The 17,060-nt window shown below is 53.6% G+C and overlaps 3 protein-coding genes across 13 annotated transcripts; 1 reads left to right on the plus strand and 2 right to left on the minus strand.

Moving 5' to 3' along the window:
• Positions 1-785: 785 nt before the first annotated feature.
• MPIG6B (megakaryocyte and platelet inhibitory receptor G6b) lies at positions 786-4,135 on the plus strand. 3 transcript variants are annotated; one of them, XM_025990458.2, is made up of 6 exons: positions 786-903; positions 1,094-1,435; positions 1,574-1,664; positions 1,995-2,035; positions 2,171-2,250; positions 2,380-4,135. In XM_025990458.2, exons 1-6 carry the CDS (start codon positions 843-845, stop codon positions 2,482-2,484), a joined length of 720 nt encoding a protein of 239 aa, XP_025846243.1. In that variant the 5' UTR covers positions 786-842; the 3' UTR covers positions 2,485-4,135. The 3 variants fall into 3 exon arrangements, with proteins under 3 accessions (XP_025846243.1, XP_072584134.1, XP_025846244.1); XM_072728033.1 differs by having other exon boundaries at positions 804-903; positions 2,152-2,250; XM_025990459.2 differs by lacking the exon at positions 1,574-1,664 and having other exon boundaries at positions 843-903; positions 2,152-2,250.
• Positions 2,980-8,219, minus strand: DDAH2 (DDAH family member 2, ADMA-independent). 8 transcript variants are annotated; one of them, XM_025990453.2, is made up of 7 exons: positions 7,963-8,219; positions 6,765-7,127; positions 6,560-6,659; positions 6,361-6,434; positions 6,088-6,207; positions 5,027-5,176; positions 2,980-4,837 (listed from the first exon to the last, which is right to left on the minus strand). In XM_025990453.2, exons 2-7 carry the CDS (start codon positions 7,059-7,061, stop codon positions 4,721-4,723), a joined length of 858 nt encoding a protein of 285 aa, XP_025846238.1. In that variant the 5' UTR covers positions 7,062-7,127; positions 7,963-8,219; the 3' UTR covers positions 2,980-4,720. The 8 variants fall into 8 exon arrangements, with proteins under 8 accessions (XP_025846238.1, XP_072584075.1, XP_072584098.1 ...); XM_072727974.1 differs by having other exon boundaries at positions 6,765-7,123; positions 7,963-8,189; XM_072727997.1 differs by lacking the exon at positions 7,963-8,219 and adding an exon at positions 7,500-7,706 and having other exon boundaries at positions 6,765-7,123.
• A 282-nt stretch (positions 8,220-8,501) lies between these two features.
• On the minus strand, positions 8,502-14,016 carry CLIC1 (chloride intracellular channel 1). Of its 2 annotated transcripts, none has more exons than XM_025990456.2 (6): positions 13,731-14,016; positions 11,572-11,681; positions 11,245-11,370; positions 10,981-11,087; positions 10,170-10,351; positions 8,502-8,896 (listed from the first exon to the last, which is right to left on the minus strand). In XM_025990456.2, the coding sequence occupies exons 1-6, from the start codon at positions 13,767-13,769 to the stop codon at positions 8,735-8,737; spliced, it is 726 nt and encodes a 241-aa protein (XP_025846241.1). In that variant the 5' UTR covers positions 13,770-14,016; the 3' UTR covers positions 8,502-8,734. The 2 variants fall into 2 exon arrangements, with proteins under 2 accessions (XP_025846241.1, XP_025846242.1); XM_025990457.2 differs by having other exon boundaries at positions 13,471-13,993.
• Positions 14,017-17,060: the final 3,044 nt, after the last annotated feature.

Raw genomic sequence — 17,060 nt, forward strand, 5'->3', positions numbered from 1 at the left:
AAAAAAATTTCTCAATACTCTGTGACATAGGTGCTTTTATCCCTGTTTTATAGATGAACCAACAGGCCCAGAGAAGTTAAGCAACTTGTCAACATCACTGGCTGGTAGATGGTGAAGGCAGGTCTTTTTTTTTTTTAAGATATTATCTTAAATAATAAGATAATTTTTATATTTTTATAAATATTATTTATAATATAAATAATAATATAATATAATGATAATATAATATAAATATATAAAATAATATATAATATAATATTTTATATTATATTATTTAATATTAAGATATTTTTAAAGATATTATCTTATTATCTTTTTTTAAGATATTATCTCGTGATTAAATAATCACGAGAGAGAGAGAGAGAGAGAGAGAGAGGCAGAGACACAGGCAGAGGGAGAAGCAGGCTCCACGCAGGGAGCCCAACATGGGATTCCATCTGGGACCCCAGGATCACACCCTGGGCCGAAGGCAGGTGACCGCTGAGTCACCAAGGGATCCCCTGAAGGCAGATTTTGAACTCAGACCTCCAGGATGTTCTAGGCCACTGCTACTCTGCCTGCGGGGGCGGGGGGGGGGGGGCAGGAGTGCGGGGGGGGGGGGGGGGGGTAAAGTATTCGAAAGTGCTTCTGTAACCAGTCTGAGCACCACTTTCAACTGAGTATGGTTTGAGGGCTGTGAGCGATCCTGCAAGGACTCCCAGAAGGATCCTGGCAGCTGGGAGCCCCGCCCTGCTGTTATCAGAGCCCCCAGACCCGCAGGCCTCCCCACAACTCCCCCTAGTTTCCCTCCGGTCTCCTCCTCCACTGATCCACTCACCTTCTCTCACCACCACACCCAGGCCATGGCCTTGGTTCTGCAGCTGCTGCTGTTGCTGCTGTTGAGGGTCCAGGGGGACCCCGGGGGTAAGCCATCCTGCCCCAGGAAAGTTGGGATGGGCTCGAGGGAAGACTTGGGGTGGGGGGGCGGTGATGAGTGTGGTTAGATCCCGGCTGGCAGGAGTGCAGAGGAGAGGAGATGAGAGAGAGAGGACGTGGGAGTGGGCTTTGTCCGGCCCTGCAGACTCGCCCTAACTCCTGCCCCCTCCAACTCCAGCCTCACTGGACGGCCGCCCTGGAGACCGAGTGAATTTCTCCTGCGTAGGCGTCTCGCATCCCATCCGCTGGGCCTGGGCGCCCAGCTTCCCTGCCTGCAAGGGCCTGTCCAAGGGACGCCGTCCAATCCTGTGGGCCTCATCGAGCGGGACCCCCACTGTGTCTCCCATCCAGCCATTTGCTGGTCGCCTACGTGCCCTGGACCCTGGTATCCGGTGGCTAGAGCTGCTCCTGAGCGCGGGGGACTCAGGCACCTTTTTCTGCAGGGGCCGCCACGAGGAAGAGAGCCGCACGGTGCTTCACGTGCTAGGGGACCGGGCAGATTGCAAGGCTCCAGACCACGGTAGGTCCAGGGCTCGGCGCTCCGGACTTAACTCGGACACACGCCCTCGTGGGCAGAGGCCTTGGCTGGACTGCTAGTTGTCTGCCCTCGCACCCCCCACCTCGGCATCCACCACCACCCCTTCCTCCGTTCCCCCAGGGTCCGTGTATCCCCAACTCCTGATCCCCCTGCTGGGCGCTGGGCTGGTGCTGGGACTCGGGGCGCTGGGCGTGGTCTGGTGGTGGCGCAGGTGAGCACCATGGGCGGGCCTGGTTACACGGGCCGGGTCCGCGGGAGGGGCAGGACCAGGGCCTCCGTGGGCCGCAGCTGGACCGAGAGCCCTGCCCGGCCTAGAGGGGAATGGGCGAGGTCAGCGCTTGGGCGGAGGCCGGGGGCGGGTAGGTGGAGCCGCGGCTAGGGATGCGAAGCGGGAGCCCGAGCCGGGTCAGAGCGGGGGCGGAACTGTCTGTGGGGGTGGAGCCTAAACTGTGTGCGGATCTGAGCCTTGGAGTTGCTGGGTTGCTGCTGGAGGGCGAGAGACAAAACTGGTGGCCCTCAGAGACTTATACATCCGTTACAGACGATCACCTCCGCAACCGCCTCGACCACTCCCCAGATTTGGTGAGACTAACTCCACCCCATTTTCCTTCTTCCACTCCCACACCTCCCACCTCCCAATTCACGGAGTCTGAGCCCTTGCTGGGAGCAGTGTTGGTCACTTTCTCTCAATTCTTCAGCTCTGTCTCCCCCATATAGAGCCACTAGTGAAAGTCGACTCCCAGCGGCCAGTAAAGGAGGAGGAGCCTAAGATGGCAGGGGACCTGGACCAGGAGCCGGTAAGAGCCTGGGGATTGGAAGGGGGGCGGCCAGAATCCCCAAGAGCAGTGGACCAAGAAGGACAGAGTCCTGTATCTCCCAGCGAGTCGGACTTCTGAGACCCCCCTGCCTCCCTCCCCACCTTTCAGAGCCTGCTCTACGCAGACCTGGACCATTCGGCCCTCAGAAGGCCGCTACGGTTGTCGCCAGTGGTTCCTGCTGATGCCTCCACCATCTATGCAGTTGTAGTTTGAAGGGAAGCCCTTATTGTAAACCTCACAAGCTGGAGGTTCTCCACAACTCCCAGCCCCTTCCTGGTCCCTCACCTGGAAAAGGAATGCACCGTGAGATAGAACTGAGCACTAGCTTGAGTCAGGAACCCTGAGTTCTAGGCTATCTCTCTGCCACTGATCTTGCTCCTTCAGTTACCTCATCTCTCCTATAACCTTCACGTCTCCTTCACTACCAGTGCCCTCTCTAAACCTGATCAAGCCCTGTCTCCCCATAAGATATCAACAAGTTCTAGATGTCCTGTTTCTTCCCTTCCCTCCAGTCCAGCTCTTTGAGCCAGAAGCCTACACCTTTTCTTCCCCTTCACTCCACTCCCACTGCTCACCTCTTCTTCCCCTTCACTCCACTCCCCCTGAGGTTGCCAGTCAGGCCCTAATGGTCACACCCAGTAGATTTATGGGCTTGGTCTTCGATTATTTTCTTCTTTAAGCTGTTTTTCTTTAATGCTGGTGTCTTCCTTTTTTTTTTTTAATTTTTATTTATTTATGATAGTCACAGAGAGAGAGAGAGAGAGAGGCAGAGACACAGGCAGAGGGAGAAGCAGGCTCCATGCACCGGGAGCCCGATGTGGGACTCGATCCCGGGTCTCCAGGATCGCGCCCTGGGCCAAAGGCAGGCACCAAACCGCTGTGCCACCCAGGGATCCCTGGTGTCTTCCTTTTGGACTCTTCTTCCTCGCTCCCTACCGCCTTGCTATTCTCCACCATTCTAGGTTTGTCCTTTCCTTTATCTGACTTCCTCTCTCCTGGGAACCTGTCATCCACAGCCAGTCCTCAGCCCTTACCTCTGCAAACAACCCTCTGAATTCTCTCCAGCTCAGATCTCGAGTAATGGGATTTCCCATCTATCCCTGGGACATCCCTGCCTAGTAAGCAGTAGGCATTTTGCACACAGCATTGTCACTCACTTAATCCTCCTCTGCATTCTCCCTTAATCAACCAGTTGCCTAAGCCAGAAACTGGGAGTCATGTAGACCTCCTTCTGCTCACTCCCACACAATGAACCAAGTCCTGTCTTTCTATTTTAGCATCTCTGTGAAATCCATACCCTTCTTCACACCAATTCAGGTGGCTGCCACCTGAATATACTCTCCTCATTTCTTCCCTGGGTTACTCATTGCCTCACCTCATCTTCTTGTCCGTGCCCTCCTCCCTGAAGCCAGAGAGATCCTCCCCAAATGTTAACCTTCTCACAGCCTGTATTCCAGAGCTGTGGTATTTCTTCAGCTCGGGACCCATGGGCCTTGGCTTTGGGTACAAGGTGCTGGCAGCACTCTCCCTACTCTCCAGGCTTGCTTTGTCACTCCACGTTCACAGAACATGCCAACTTTGGAGTGATTCTCCCCAGCCTCCAAATATGCCTTTAACACAGTGCAAGTCCTTCTTCCTGGATCACCCTTTTTCCTCCTCCCCACTACCGTCCTGGCCAATTCTTCATCCCCAGGACTCAGATGAAATATAGCCGTTTCTGGGAAGGCATTCCTGATCCTCTTTGCCTACCCCTGCATATATTTTGATGCTGTAGGAAGTCTCCTTATTCATCTCATAGCAACACCCTGTGAATTGTTCTAGCACAACCTGTATTTCAATTTCAATGTACTGTTGAGTTCCCTGATATCAAGAGACTGACTCTTTTTTTATATTACTGCTAAGCCTCAGTGAATGAAAATCCAGGAGCCCTGGAAGCGACACTTCTTCCTCTGTATTCACTAGGGGTGGGTTGGTAATCTCGCAGCCTCTGAAACATCTGACATTTAGATAAATTGAGTGATCTGCCCATAATCTTTTTACCTTGTATATGCTCCCCACAATAGAAATTCTATCCTGCCCATCTTGTGCCCAAACACCTGATAGGGCTGGCCAATGAGTCAGGAAGTACTTAATAAGGGTTTGATGAATGAAAGAGACCTCTTTCCCAAACACTAACCTCAACCTCCGATTTCAGCCTTGCCCCTATCCCTCTGCTCCAGTAAGACACCAGCCACATCCCAGTCTAAAAGGTCAGTTGTTTTATTAGTTCTAAGGAAGAGGACTCACCCAGTGGACTCTATTCCTTTTTCCCACACTAAGCCCTCCCTCCCCCAATCCTGGGGCCCTCTCCCCACTACTACCTATTCCCTGTCTTCTATATAAGCTTCCTTCCCCTTCTACTCCCTCTGCTGCCCTACCCATGGCCAGCCAGGACCCTGAGGCCAGGCCCTCAGCTGTGGGGGCGTGTGCTGAGCACCAGGCAAAGGGAGCTAAGACCGGCGCCTGCCTTCTCCAGTTCTGAGCAGGACACAGGTACCAGGGTGACATCAGAGAGCTTCTGCAGTGCCTGCAGGGAGGACACGAAGTGAGAAGAGGGGAGTAAGGACCTGAGGCCACAGCCAGGCCCTTTTTCTAGCCAGCTGGGAGTGGCACCACCCAAGCTTCTAGAGAAGGTACCCCTTCTTCCTCCCACTAGGAAGGCCTAAGACTTCTTTCTCTGATTGTTGTTGTTGGTGGAGCTCCTGCCTTCCCTCACCTCTTGGCTATTGGGCAGGTCCCCACCTCCACGGTGCAGCAGGAAAGGGGGCACACCAGGCAGTCCTGGACGTAGAAAGAGACAGTCAGCAGCCGCGTCATCTGGGAGGGTCAGGGACGCATAGGGGTGGTCTGTCAACACTGCCATCGCCTGAGGGAGAGGAAGGAGGAAGTAGTCAAGTCTAACAGCCTTTCCACAACCAAGTCTGATGGCCCTACCACCATTAAGGGCTGGGGACACATTTACATTTGTTGCATAATAATGAGCACAAGCATTTGCCCTCAGTTTGTGTCAGGCACTGCTCTTAGTGACAAAGGTCTTAGTAACCTTTGTTAAGTTCCGACCTGGACTCACATGCAGTTCTTTCTACCTGCAACCCTCTTGTCCCCTTCCCCAGCCCACACGGGTCAATCTCATCCATCCTTTGTCATAGCTTAGACGGCCCGTTTGGGAAGTTTCTTTCTTTTTTTTTTAATTTTTATTTATTTATTTATTTATGATAGTCACAGAGAGAGAGAGAGAGGCAGAGACACAGGCAGAGGGAGAAGCAGGCTCCATGCATCGGGAGCCTGATGTGGGATTCGATCCCGGGTCTCCAGGATCGTGCCCTGGGCCAAAGGCAGGCACCAAACCGCTGCGCCACCCAGGGATCCCCCTATTTATGATCCCCCTATTTATGATAGTCATACAGAGAGAGAGAGAGAGAGGCAAAGACACAGGCAGAGGGAGAAGCAGGCTCCATGCAGGGATGCCCGACATGGGGTTCGATCCCGGGTCTCCAGGATCAGGCCCTGGGCCAAAGGCAGGCGCCAAACCGCTGCGCCACCCAGGGATCCCGGGAAGTTTCTTGAAACTCGGGAAGATGATGGTAATCGACTGTACTCCCTGTCTCTGTCCTTAGTAGCGTCTTGCTTTCTGATGCGTTTTCACACTAGGTGGACGGCTCCGTGAGGGCAGGGGTTGAAGTTAATTCCCCAAACCTCCCAGCTCTCCGCATCCCCCAACCCCCAGAAGCCAAGCCTACTTGTTGGCCGCGCCCACCCAGCCCCGCCCCTCCTCACCCTGACAGCCTTTTGGGCCGCGTCGCTGCTACCGGCCACCACAGTTCGGGGCCCCCCCATGCCGCAGAGGCTGCGGAGGTGGCAGGGGCTCGAGACCGGCACAGTGGAGACAGCGAAGTCCTAGGGGCAACAAAAGAAAGTATTTGACGCGGGAGGGGTGAGGGGATTCCCGCGTTTGCTCGGGGCTTCTCCCTCTTCGGCGCTGCCCCCCTGCCCACCCCCCCAGCCCACCCACCCCCGCTTCCCCAGCGCGAAGCCTGTCCCGCTCCTCACCCGGAACGTGTCTGCCACGATCTCAGCTCCTCGGTGGTTGGTCCACTTGGAGAGGCCTACGAAGAACTCCCGGCCTGAGCCCAGGGAGGCCGTGGAGGTTTGAGAACCACAGTGAGTTGAACAAGGCCCCACCTGACTCAGACTCCCCAACTCTGCTTCCCAGCGCCAAGCCCCAGGGATGCAGGCACCTAAGCCTCACCGGTAAAGAGAACATCAGTGCCATCCAGAGTCGCATTCTCATCCCCCATCTCCACAATCCGGAGCCCAAGGTCCTGAAGGGCTTTGCGGACTCCATCGACCTTAGGGCAGGAAAGAGGGCGCGGGGCACAGACATTCCCACCCACAATTCGTAAGGCCCCGCAAGCCCAGCTCCTCCTTTCCCTTTATCCCGCCCCCCCCCTCACCTCCGGCCTGCGGGCGGGGCTCCAGGGCCGCGTGATTAGGGCCGTGTCCCCTTGGATCACGGCGGTGTCACCAAGCAGCGGTCCCAGCGGCAGCGACTCTTCAGGAGGCAGTTCTAACAGCTGCAGCCCCAATCGCTGCCTCAGTTTACCCCCCAGCACCCCGTGCTCCCTCTGAGCTTTAGCCAGGTCCAGAGCCGGGAGGCCAGCCCCCGCACCTTCCCCCGAAGCCAGGCTCTCCGGGACCCCCCGGATCAGGGCATGGGAGCAGCGGCCCAGCCCCTCCCCTGGCGTCCCCATCCCATCCACACAGTCTCCCCCTCCGGCCACGCTGATTTCTTTAGTTTTCTCTTTTACTTCACCTGTCTGGGAGAAAAGACAGAAAGGGGAGGAGGCAGAGAAAGAGACATGCACAGAAGGATATCGGGGGATGGTTAAGAGCGCCTGGGTCTTCTTCTGCCACCTCCGGGCGCCCCTCCCACTTTACCCCACCCCCTCCAGACCTTCCTTTCCTGCCGACCCCATTCCACCCCGCACCCTTCTGGGTCGGCTTCTTTGGATGTAGTCTGAGGAACAAGATCGGGACCCCTAATCTTCAAAACACCTGTTGCCCCCTGTTCGGGGGCTTCGCAAGGTCCCTGCTAGGCGCCCCTCTTGGCAGCCGCTAGGATGCGCTCACTCCCCAAAAATGCAACGGCCCCGCCCCCTTAACCCTTAGCTGCTCGCTGCTGTAGGGACCTGAAGTGTGGCGAGGGACCCGAAGGGGTTATGGGCCAGGAGGAGACAGCTGCGGAGAGGGTCGGGGTCTGGAAGATGGAAGTCCTGAACGCCCGAACCGGAGAGGCAGAGAGGGGCAACGAGGAATTAGAATCTAAGGAGTTAAATATCCTCTCTCCACCCCGGCCGGCCGTGCTGCCTCTAGCGCGACCCAGTATAAACCAGACCGAGTCCCGGAGGACTGGGAGAGGTCTAAAACGAAATCCAAGGGGCGGGGAAACCGGGGGCGTGGTCCCAGGGAGCGGGCGCCACTCCCGGCTCCAGGACCCGGTCTCCTGGTTCATCTTCCCCAAAGTCTACCCCGCTCAGCTCCGCACCCAGATTTTGGCCTCCTGCACTCTTGTCCACCGCGGGCACGGGCTCGGCACCCTCAAACTCCAGCCCTCCACACGGTCCAGGGGACATCTCCAATCCCTAGACTTACCTCCCGCGGCTACCGGGACTCCTGCGCTCTGTGATCTTGGCTGGGCCCCACCCCCCTGAGGACAGAGTTGGTTGGAGAAGGGAGTCCTAGTCTTCAAGCCTCGGGGACTGGACCTTTCGGCTTCTGAGGGGTCTCGGGGTAGGCGAGCTCAAGAACTGCGGTGGGGCGGGGGCGCGACGCTCTGGCGGCTCCCGGGCATTGTCTAAGCGGGACGGGGCGGGGCCCCCGAGACCACGCCCACTCCGCCCTGCTAGGCCTCGCCGGCTCCGCCCGGACTGCGCTCCCCGCCTCCGAACTCGGCCCCGCCCCAAGTGCTGTCCAGGCCCATCCAGATCTGGCTGGCTCTGATGGCTGAGCTGCAAATGCGACATGGACCACAAGACGGCCTTACGGTGGGCCGGCGCGAAAAATGGAAGTCGGACCACCAATACTACTCTTCGAAATTCCTGGCTTCTGCCCTGAGCTCAAGGTCACCGACCCACTTCTCATTCCGTGTTACCCACTACTCAAGCCCCCTTTGTCTAAAACGACACTGTATCTCCAATCTGTATTTTATTACTGAAATACACTGTCCTACCCGCACCACCCCACAATAAAAATCTTACCTAGATTCCCCATCATCCCCTCCAGCCCCCCAGCCAGCCCTGTAGAAGCGCTTCAGGATTCTCTGCCCACTGGCCATTTTGAAGTGTGTCCTTTGGGTAGCCACGTGAAAACCAGCTGGTGTCTTTGTGGAGAAAATGGAGAGGAGAGACGGAGCCTCAGGAGGGACTTATTTGAGGGCCTTGGCCACTTGCTCATAAGCCAGCTCGATCTCCTCATCATCTGGACAGGTAGAGGCAAACTCCTCCCGAGCATAGGCATTACGCAAGTACCGATGCACTCCGCGGAACACCTCTGGGATGGAGAATCCCCTGTATTTCTTACACACCACCTGGGGGTGGGGAGAGAAGAAGGACCAACATGTTATGTTAGCCTCAAGGAAGCCACACCAGCTGTAGGCTCTTGGTCTTTCCCTTCTCCCAAGACTTATGGGATAAAATCTAGCCTTCCTGTCCAGGCATTCAAGAACCTCCACTATCTAACTTCTTTTCCTGTGATTCTTATCTCCCATATGAATCATCTTCTCCAAAGGGCTTTCTTTTTTTTAAAGATAGATTTATTTATTTATTTATTTATTTATTTATTTATTTATTTATTTATTTATGATAGACATAGAGAGGGAGAGAGAGAGGCAGAAACACAGGAGGAGGGAGAAGCAGGCTCCATGCCGGGAGCCCAACGTGGGACTCGATCCCCAGACTCCAGGATTGCACCCTGGGCCAAAGGCAGGCGCCAAACTGCTAAGCCACCGAGGGATCCCCTCCAAAGGGCTTTCTTAACTCCTCACTATCTTCTCCGGTGTTTGCCCTTCCTTTCCACTTACTTAAATCCTGGCCATTTACAACCAGCTCCTTTTCATACCCGTTCCATGGTGCCATTTCTCTCTTCTTGATTTTATTGAAATATAATTCATAAATCATAAAATTCTCCACTTGAATTTCCAGTGACTTTTGTCCCTATTTTTCATTTGGCTGTTAGTCATGTATTATTACTTAACTTTTGTGTGACTGTTTTATCTTCCCAGCTAGATTTCAAATCCTTTGAGGACAAGGGACAATCGTGATACATCTCTGTATCTTTCAGTGCCTAGTACACAGATGTTCAGTACAGAGGTCTGTGGCCAACTGACATTAGGCCAAGGTTTTATAAAGTAAACCATAGTTTTGAGGCTAAACATGGGACAAAAACATGGGAACCAGTAGTTTTCATTTTTCATCACGAGAAAAAGTAAAGATGGATGCTCGAAAAAGAGTTAAGGCTCTGATTTTAGGAAAAGGCTGCTTTGTCTGATCTGGGGATTTGGCAGTGATAGAGACAGGAAGCACACTCTTGACAGCAATGCAGGGGTATGTTACTCCTGGCCAGTCTGTTTGCACCCACAGCCTATATATCACAGAATGTAATTCTCTCAAACACTGGTCTGGTTCAATTCTCTCAAGCAATGACTGGTGAGAAGGAATGGGATGTCTGCTATTGGTAGCAATCCCTAGAAACCATCCTAAGAAAGAAACCACCTTTGGAGTGGTTGTCATGGGAAACCAGTGTGGGAGCTTCTGAAGGAGCCATTCCAGTGGCCACTCTCTGCTCCTACAATGACCACCCACCTGTACTATGTGGAGTTTTGGCAAGAGGTTGCAGTCAGCCAGAGTGAGCTCATTGCCATCCAGAAACTTCCTCTGTGAGATGCCCTCATCCTCAGCACTGGTCTCATCCACTTCTTCTGGGAGGGGGGATGTCAAGTAATTGTCTAAAACTTTCAGGGCTTTTAGGAGCCCCTTCTCCAGATCTGTGCAAGAAAGGGGAATTGGTAAGAACATTAGGGGAGTGACATAGTCCAGGAGGGCCTGGGGAGTGTGTGTGTGGGTGGGGGGTGGAGCGGTGAATGAATACCAATGGTAAGCCAAATGAATACTAATGAATACTAATACCAAACTAATAACATCTGACACAAACACAGTTAGTTTTCCATGAGTTATTCTAAGCACTTCCCATACAGAAACTCACTGAATCAACCCATGAAATAAACAGGCATTGTTATCCTCATTTTATAGATCTAGAAATGGATTTACAGAGAGATTAAATGAACTGCCCAAAGTTAGATAGCTTGTAGTGTTTGTACTCAGGTCGTCTGGATCAAGAGTTACTATTCTTAAGCATGAAAACAGGCCATCAACCAACCTAACTAATGTCCTAGTGGGGGAGGAGAGGCTAGGTGACAAACGAGAGAAGCTTAAGTCACAGCCAATGAAAATGCAAGGAAATATGGGGTTAAAGCAAAAATAAGGGGGCTGGGGCGGGAGGCAGGGAGAGTGTGCCAACAGCTGCTCCATCTCACTGATATTGGGATTTCCAGATCCAATCCTTGGATCTTCTCCATTCCTCCTAGGACCCTGGCCTCCAACCCTTAAGACTCACTATCATTGAGTGCCGGGTTTGAATTCTTGATGTAAGCAGAAAATTTGGCAAATATGTCCAGCCCAGCCGTGTTGGATTCAGGGTTAAGAGCTGCCAGCTTGGGGTACCTGAAAGCCAGTAGGAGAAACAGGATAAGATATCTTTTGGTGAGAACCTCAGCTCCCCTGCTCCACCCCACCACCATTTCTGTTTTCCAGTTCTACAACCTCTCTCTTTCCTACAGTCTCCCAGCTACCCACCACTTCCTTTCAAGTGCCCTTGTACCTGGGAGGGCACAGCACTGCCTCCAGAAACTCCTCAATCTTGTTGGTGTCTGTGTGCACTTCAGTGCCATACAGAAGGAATGGGAGCTGCCCTCCTGGGCACAGCTTCTGTACTGTCTCGGTCCGCCTGGAGAAGAGGTCAGGCATCAGGACAGGAAAAGGGGGTCAGGGAGAAGCAGAGAGGGGAAATGGAGGGATGTGGAAAGAAAAAGGAGCTCTGGGTGGAGGGAGGGCAAAAAAGTGCAGGACGAAAGGAGGAGGATGGGGGAGCGTGTGTGTGCATATGTGTGTACATGAGGGGTGTTTAGAGGAACAGAAATTGGCCCACCTCTTGGTGTCAACAGTGGTTACGTTGAAGGTTACTCCTTTGAGCCAGAGTACCATGAACAGTCTCTGAGAGAAGGGGCAGTTCCCAATCTTGGCCCCATCACTGCCGGCCTGAAAAGCAACCCCCATCCCAAGGTTAGGCCTGGTACACCCAACCTACCCCAGGCCATTCTCTAGACCGCCTACTCCCAGATCTAGCGTTCTCTGCCTAGTCAGGACATGCAGCTCACTACTAAAAGCTCCCCCCTGCCCCAGACGTGGGCTCTCCACTCTGGAAGTGGAGCAAACCTAGGGCAGAGGTCAGCTTCTGGCTCCCCAGAGAGTTCAGGACAGGTGGGAGGTAGGCAGAGGGACTGGGTTGGGGAGAACTTGGGAGGATCTGGACCCTAGAGAGAGCAGACAAACAGTAATGCAGTTTTACATGCTATTCTAAGCACTTTACGCACAAAAATTTAATCCTAAAGTCCGTAGAGAGAGACTTTGGTGAGGCCAGGGTTGTAGGCTAGAGAGGCCTGGATTCCTGAATTGAATAGAGCCTGTGAATGGGCAAGGTATGACCGGTTTGGAAGCCAGAGTTCTGGTTCTCTACACCTCCACCCAAGCTGTTTTTGGCAGCTGGGTGGGGAGTCAAGGGGCCTGGAGCCTCACCCTAAAGATGTAGTGGGCTTTGCAGAGGGGGGCTGCCTTCTAATTGGCAGGTGGTGACCTCATCCCCCAAGGGACCTCCCCCTAGGCTGAGGGTGATTCATCTCAGGCTGTCTCGCAGTGTCTGGCCTCAGCAGCTTCCTTCCTGGCAAGGAGTGGGGGCAGGGACCAGGGAGGCTGAGAGGCCTGGGCAGCGGAAGGCCACCTTCCTCTTCCCCACGCACTACTTGTGGGGTCTCCCAGCACACAGCCCCCAGCTCCAGATAACTCTCCTCACACTGGACCCAAGGCCAGAATCTGTAGCGCAGCCCCACCCAGGAATAAAAACAGCCCTTGAGGCTGAGTGTGAGTGAGGTGGGGACCACACCTAAGGGGGGGCGGGGACCCAGGCGCCAGGCAAGGCTGGGCTCGGGGAAAGGCTTCCCTAGAAGCCCCAAGCAGAAAGGAGGGAGAAAGTGGCAGGACCGCACAAAGAAGGACAAACAAAGGGGGTAAGTGGAAAGAAGGGCGGCAGGAAAGTGAAGGGTGGGGAGAATGTGCAAACCAGGAGGCCTACACAGAGAGGGAGGTACGGAGATGAGATCCGGGCTTGGGGAAGAACGCCCCTGCAGCAGGGAGGGGAGCGGAGCAGAAAGAGTGAAGTCCGCTGTCTGCGCTTTCATCTCCAAGGGCCAAAGGACCGCTGTTCCTCATCCACACCCAGAGAGAGAGGACAGAGTTGGGGTGGCTCTCTTTTGCCTGTTTCTAAAACCCCAAGCCCTCAACAACCTAGCCCAGATCTCCTCCTGATCCCTCCCCCACCTACCCTCATGGTAGCCCCAGCTAAACTCCCAGCTAGCCACCTCCCAGTCTCTCGCTTCCGCCAGTCCCGGGGACCCTTCCCCACCCACCGCCTCTGCAGCCCCGCTGCTAGAACTCCACTCTCATTCTCCCATCTCCTTCCACCTCACGAGTCCACCCCCGAGGATTTCCTCTCGGCCTCTCTCACCACACCCTCTTCCTTGAAACCAGCCCTGCCAAACACACGCGCTGCACACACACACTCACATTTCTCCAAGTCTCCCCCAAGACACACAATCTGGTCTTCTCCCAGGACCACCTGTCCCAATGTTTCCTTCCCTCTGACCCTCCCAAATCCTGTTGGGTTTCGGTGCCCCCTTCTCTCCCTCTTCCCATCAGCTGGTTCCCACCCACCTCCTCCACCACCACCCCCAATCAATATTCTCAACTGTTGGGAACCCTCCCTTCTCCCTACCTTCCGGTCCTTTAGGCTGCTGGAAACTTGCACTCGTACAAACTTTTCAGGGTTGTGCACAGAATTCTCATCACCCGCTCGTACAATCGCCTTCCCGGCCCGACCACCCCCGCGATACAGGCACACCCAAGATTGCACCTGAGGCTGGGCAGGGGGTCTAGGTGGGAAGGGACTGGGGAGTTAAAGCTGGAACTGGGGAGAGGTGAGAGGTGCCTTCCAGGGATCGGGACACTGGCCTAGGAGGGAGACAGTGTTCCTACCTTCACGAACAGTTCAACCTGAGGTTGTTCTTCAGCCATGGTTGCGACGGGGACCAGGAAGCGGCGGCGCTGGGGGAACTGGGAGGGGCCCGGGCCAAGGAAGGCGGGTCTCACAAGCAGGGAGTCTGTCCCCCAGACCTAGGGCAGTCCCTTCAGTGCCACAGGAGCCCGATGAGACCCGCTCACACGACCCACGGCCTCCCCAACGGCCCAGCGCACCCCACACCCAGCCCCTCCGGCTCTATCCCCTCCCAGGGTAGATCAGGGAGCCGCTGACTCACCGACCGGCTCCGCCCTGAACCTGGGGAGGGGACAGGAGGGGGGCGGGACTCAACGATCTAGGGAGTGGGTCGAGAGGGAGAGCCCCTGGGTCTCCTGGAGAGTAAGAGATGGGGGTGCTAAGGAGAGGGAATCCTGGAACCTCTTTGTTTCTCCACCAGTCTCCTTGAACACAGGACTTTTTTTTACTGCCTCAGTTTCCCTGCTGCGTTAATCAGGAGACACTCCCACTCTACCCTCACCCAAGAAACCACACCAATAGCTTGGTCAAGCCCGTGAGGGCCCAGGGAGGGAATTTTAGAATATGAAGGTGATTGTTTATTCCTTTTTCCATGTTCCTTCCAGACTCCAGCAGGACAGGGACTTGGAAGTGGACACTGAGATTGGGAGAAGAGAGTATTGAAAGGTTAGGGCAGGGGATGGGAAGAGAGACCACCAGGCCTTCTGCTAGGGAAACAAGCCAAAGGGCCTCATCACTGGGGGAGGTCTGCTCCTCCTCACTGGCCTCCTTAGCTTGGACGCTTCCACTCTTGCCCCCATTCCAGGCCCCTTCCTGTGACCCTTGCCCTTTTCTCATTGATAGGTTGAAGATAGAATGGGGGGGGGGGGGGGACAGGGATATTGTAGCCCTAGAATAGGAGCTGCACTGAATAGGGAATGGTAGCTAGTCCTTTCACGAAAGAAAAAAAGCAAAGATCAAATGGAATAATGTAAGTGTTCCCTGGGTGGCGCAGCGGTTTGGCGCCTGCCTTTGGCCCAGGGCGCGATCCTGGAGACCCCGGATCGAATCCCACGTCAGGCTCCCGGTGCATGGAGCCTGCTTCTCCCTCTGCCTGTATCTCTGCCTCTCTCTCTCTCTCTGTGTGACTATCATAAATAAATAAAAATTAAAAAAAAAAAAAAAAAGGAATAATGTAAGTGGAGTCCCCGGAGGCACAGACACAGAAGTAGGGAGGTAGAGGAAGAGTAGCTTGATTTTGGAGGTTCTGCCAACTCCTGATGATCTGCTGAAAATGGCTTAATGATATGTCCTCCAAACTGGACATATTCCAGCCTCCATATCTTGAATCTCTCTTCTACCCTACCAAACCTTCTCTTCCTTCCTCACCACTGCTGTCTAACAAGAGACCTACAGCTCCAGAAAAACATGGTGGAGTTCAAGGACGGAGAGGAGCAAAACAGGCTTTGACACGTAAAGGAAGGGAGACCTGGGGCAGGACTTGGGTGGAGTGAGAGACGTGCTGCTGGAAGCCAGCAGTTAGTGGTTTCCTCTCCTGCTTCCTCTTCTGTGGGTTTTCTTCTCCCTGGGAGAAGGCTTATCTCTCTCCTCCCCAGAGAAGAGATATATTGTGTTTGTTCCCTTGAATTGTAAAGTCCCATAAGGTTGTAGAATGATTCCTTGAGTGTGTGTATGCGTGGGGGGGGGGGGGGGGTCCTCCTCCATGGGTGACCCTCATTTTCTGCACACAGGACCCCTTGTCTGAGGAAAGGAGGCCAAAGCAGCCCTATTCTTAGGGTCCTCTTCTGCTCTAGTTGATCAATGTCTATCAGAGAATCTGCCCCACAAAGATCTCCCTTCTGGGAGATGCCTCAGGCAAATGGGGCCAGCCCTGAGCTCAAACAGGTTTTGGCAGCTTCTTCTCTGCAGCTTTTCCTCTCCTACAGCTTTATGGCTAGAGCTGGCTTGATCATCAATATTGACTTTGGCTGGCTGGCATGGCTACCCACAAGGTATTGTGCCTTAATTTCCCAGATGACAGGTAATGCTGCCCTCTCCTGGTACTATCCAGCAGTGCCTCCTGGGCTGCACCCCCAAATTCTGCCTCAGAGAATTTTCTCTCTGGTCTCATCTCCTTACCCCTGCTTTTCTCCTATCTCAGTATCTATCCTTTCCTTCGAAGGATGGCTTCTTTTTTCACTCTCTCCCCTTCCTTGTCTTGGTAAACCAGTCCCTAATCTCTTTTCACCCCAGATTGGAAGGTGTGTCCCTCCCTGACACGCCTTAGAGTTGTGATGGTCTCTTCCAGGTTTCCATAGCTTCATTGCTCAACAGTTTGCCGGGGGTAACCATTAACCTAGCCCTTAACTCCCTCCCCTACTTTTCTTGCTAGAGGGGATTTTCCAATCATTGTTTAGAAGAGCCAGGTTACCCCACCATCTTCTCTAACCTCTTGGATGGGATCTCTCCATCTCAGGGTACCTAAGGCAAAGCTAGAGAGGAAGATGCATTTTAAGGGATTTTTTTTTTTTTTTTTTTTTTTTAGTATATATTGATTTCTGTCCCCCTCACAATCTCCTTGCTTCTCCCCTCCTTACACACACTAAAAAGTAAGCTTCATGAAGTCCATAATTAAATGTTCAGTACTTTGATTTTGCCACCTGGCCTAGAGTAGGCACTAAATAGTTGCTGGGTGAATGAATGACACCCCTGTCTTTAGGGGTGTGTGTGTGTGTGTGTGTGTGTGCACCTGCGGAGGAGAGGTATAGACCTGTCTCAGTGGGGGTGTAGATGTTCTTATCAGGTCTACTTCTCTCCATTGAATGCTTCTACCTCCTCTGGGGAGACCAAAATCAAAATTAGGCCCAGTTGGGATGCTTGGGTGGCTCAGCAGTTGAGCGCCTGCCTTCAACCCAGGGCATGATCCTGGAGTCCGGGAATCGAGTCCCACATCAGGCTCCCTGCATGGAGCCTGCCTCTCTGTGTGTCTCTAATGAATAAGTAAAATCTTAAAAAAAAAAAAAAGAAAAGAAAAGGCCCAGTAGTGTCCTTGCGGGGGTGGTAATACTCTGCACCAAGGAAATAGGCAAAGGAGGACTAAGATGGGAGTCTCACTTATTTCTTATTTATTTGAAACACGTGGTAGCTCTTACCAGTTTACCAGGTACTGTCCTAAGCTGTTCAACAAATATTAACTTAGTGGGTGCAAATATTAATTTAGAGCTGTTGGCACAGGTTTAATTGATGTAACTTATCTCCACTCTCCAGAAAAAAACGCAACTCCCCTCTGCCGCTTTGGCCCGCCCCACACAACACCCCTACACCAGTTCCCT

This window comes from Vulpes vulpes, chromosome 1 (genome assembly GCF_048418805.1).
Source record: "Vulpes vulpes isolate BD-2025 chromosome 1, VulVul3, whole genome shotgun sequence".
NCBI classification, from domain to species: Eukaryota; Metazoa; Chordata; class Mammalia; order Carnivora; family Canidae; genus Vulpes; species Vulpes vulpes.

Coding starts and splice junctions, on each gene's coding strand:
- CLIC1 (XM_025990456.2), bottom strand. CDS start 13,769: ATGGCTGAAGAACAACCTCAGGTTGAACTGTTCGTGAAG. Junction 11,371..11,571: donor ACCACTGTTGACACCAAGAG/GTGGGCCAATTT, acceptor CCTCTTCTCCAG/GCGGACCGAGACAGTACAGA. Junction 8,897..10,169: donor CAAAACTCCACATAGTACAG/GTGGGTGGTCAT, acceptor CCCCACCCCCAG/GTGGTGTGTAAGAAATACAG.
- MPIG6B (XM_025990458.2), top strand. CDS start 843: ATGGCCTTGGTTCTGCAGCTGCTGCTGTTGCTGCTGTTGAGGGTCCAG. Junction 904..1,093: donor GGTCCAGGGGGACCCCGGGG/GTAAGCCATCCT, acceptor CTCCAACTCCAG/CCTCACTGGACGGCCGCCCT. Junction 1,665..1,994: donor GTGGTCTGGTGGTGGCGCAG/GTGAGCACCATG, acceptor CATCCGTTACAG/ACGATCACCTCCGCAACCGC.
- DDAH2 (XM_025990452.2), bottom strand. CDS start 7,286: ATGGGGTCGGCAGGAAAGGAAG. Junction 6,660..6,764: donor GCCCCGCCCGCAGGCCGGAG/GTGAGGGGGGGG, acceptor TCCTGCCCTAAG/GTCGATGGAGTCCGCAAAGC. Junction 6,208..6,360: donor TCGTGGCAGACACGTTCCGG/GTGAGGAGCGGG, acceptor TGTTGCCCCTAG/GACTTCGCTGTCTCCACTGT.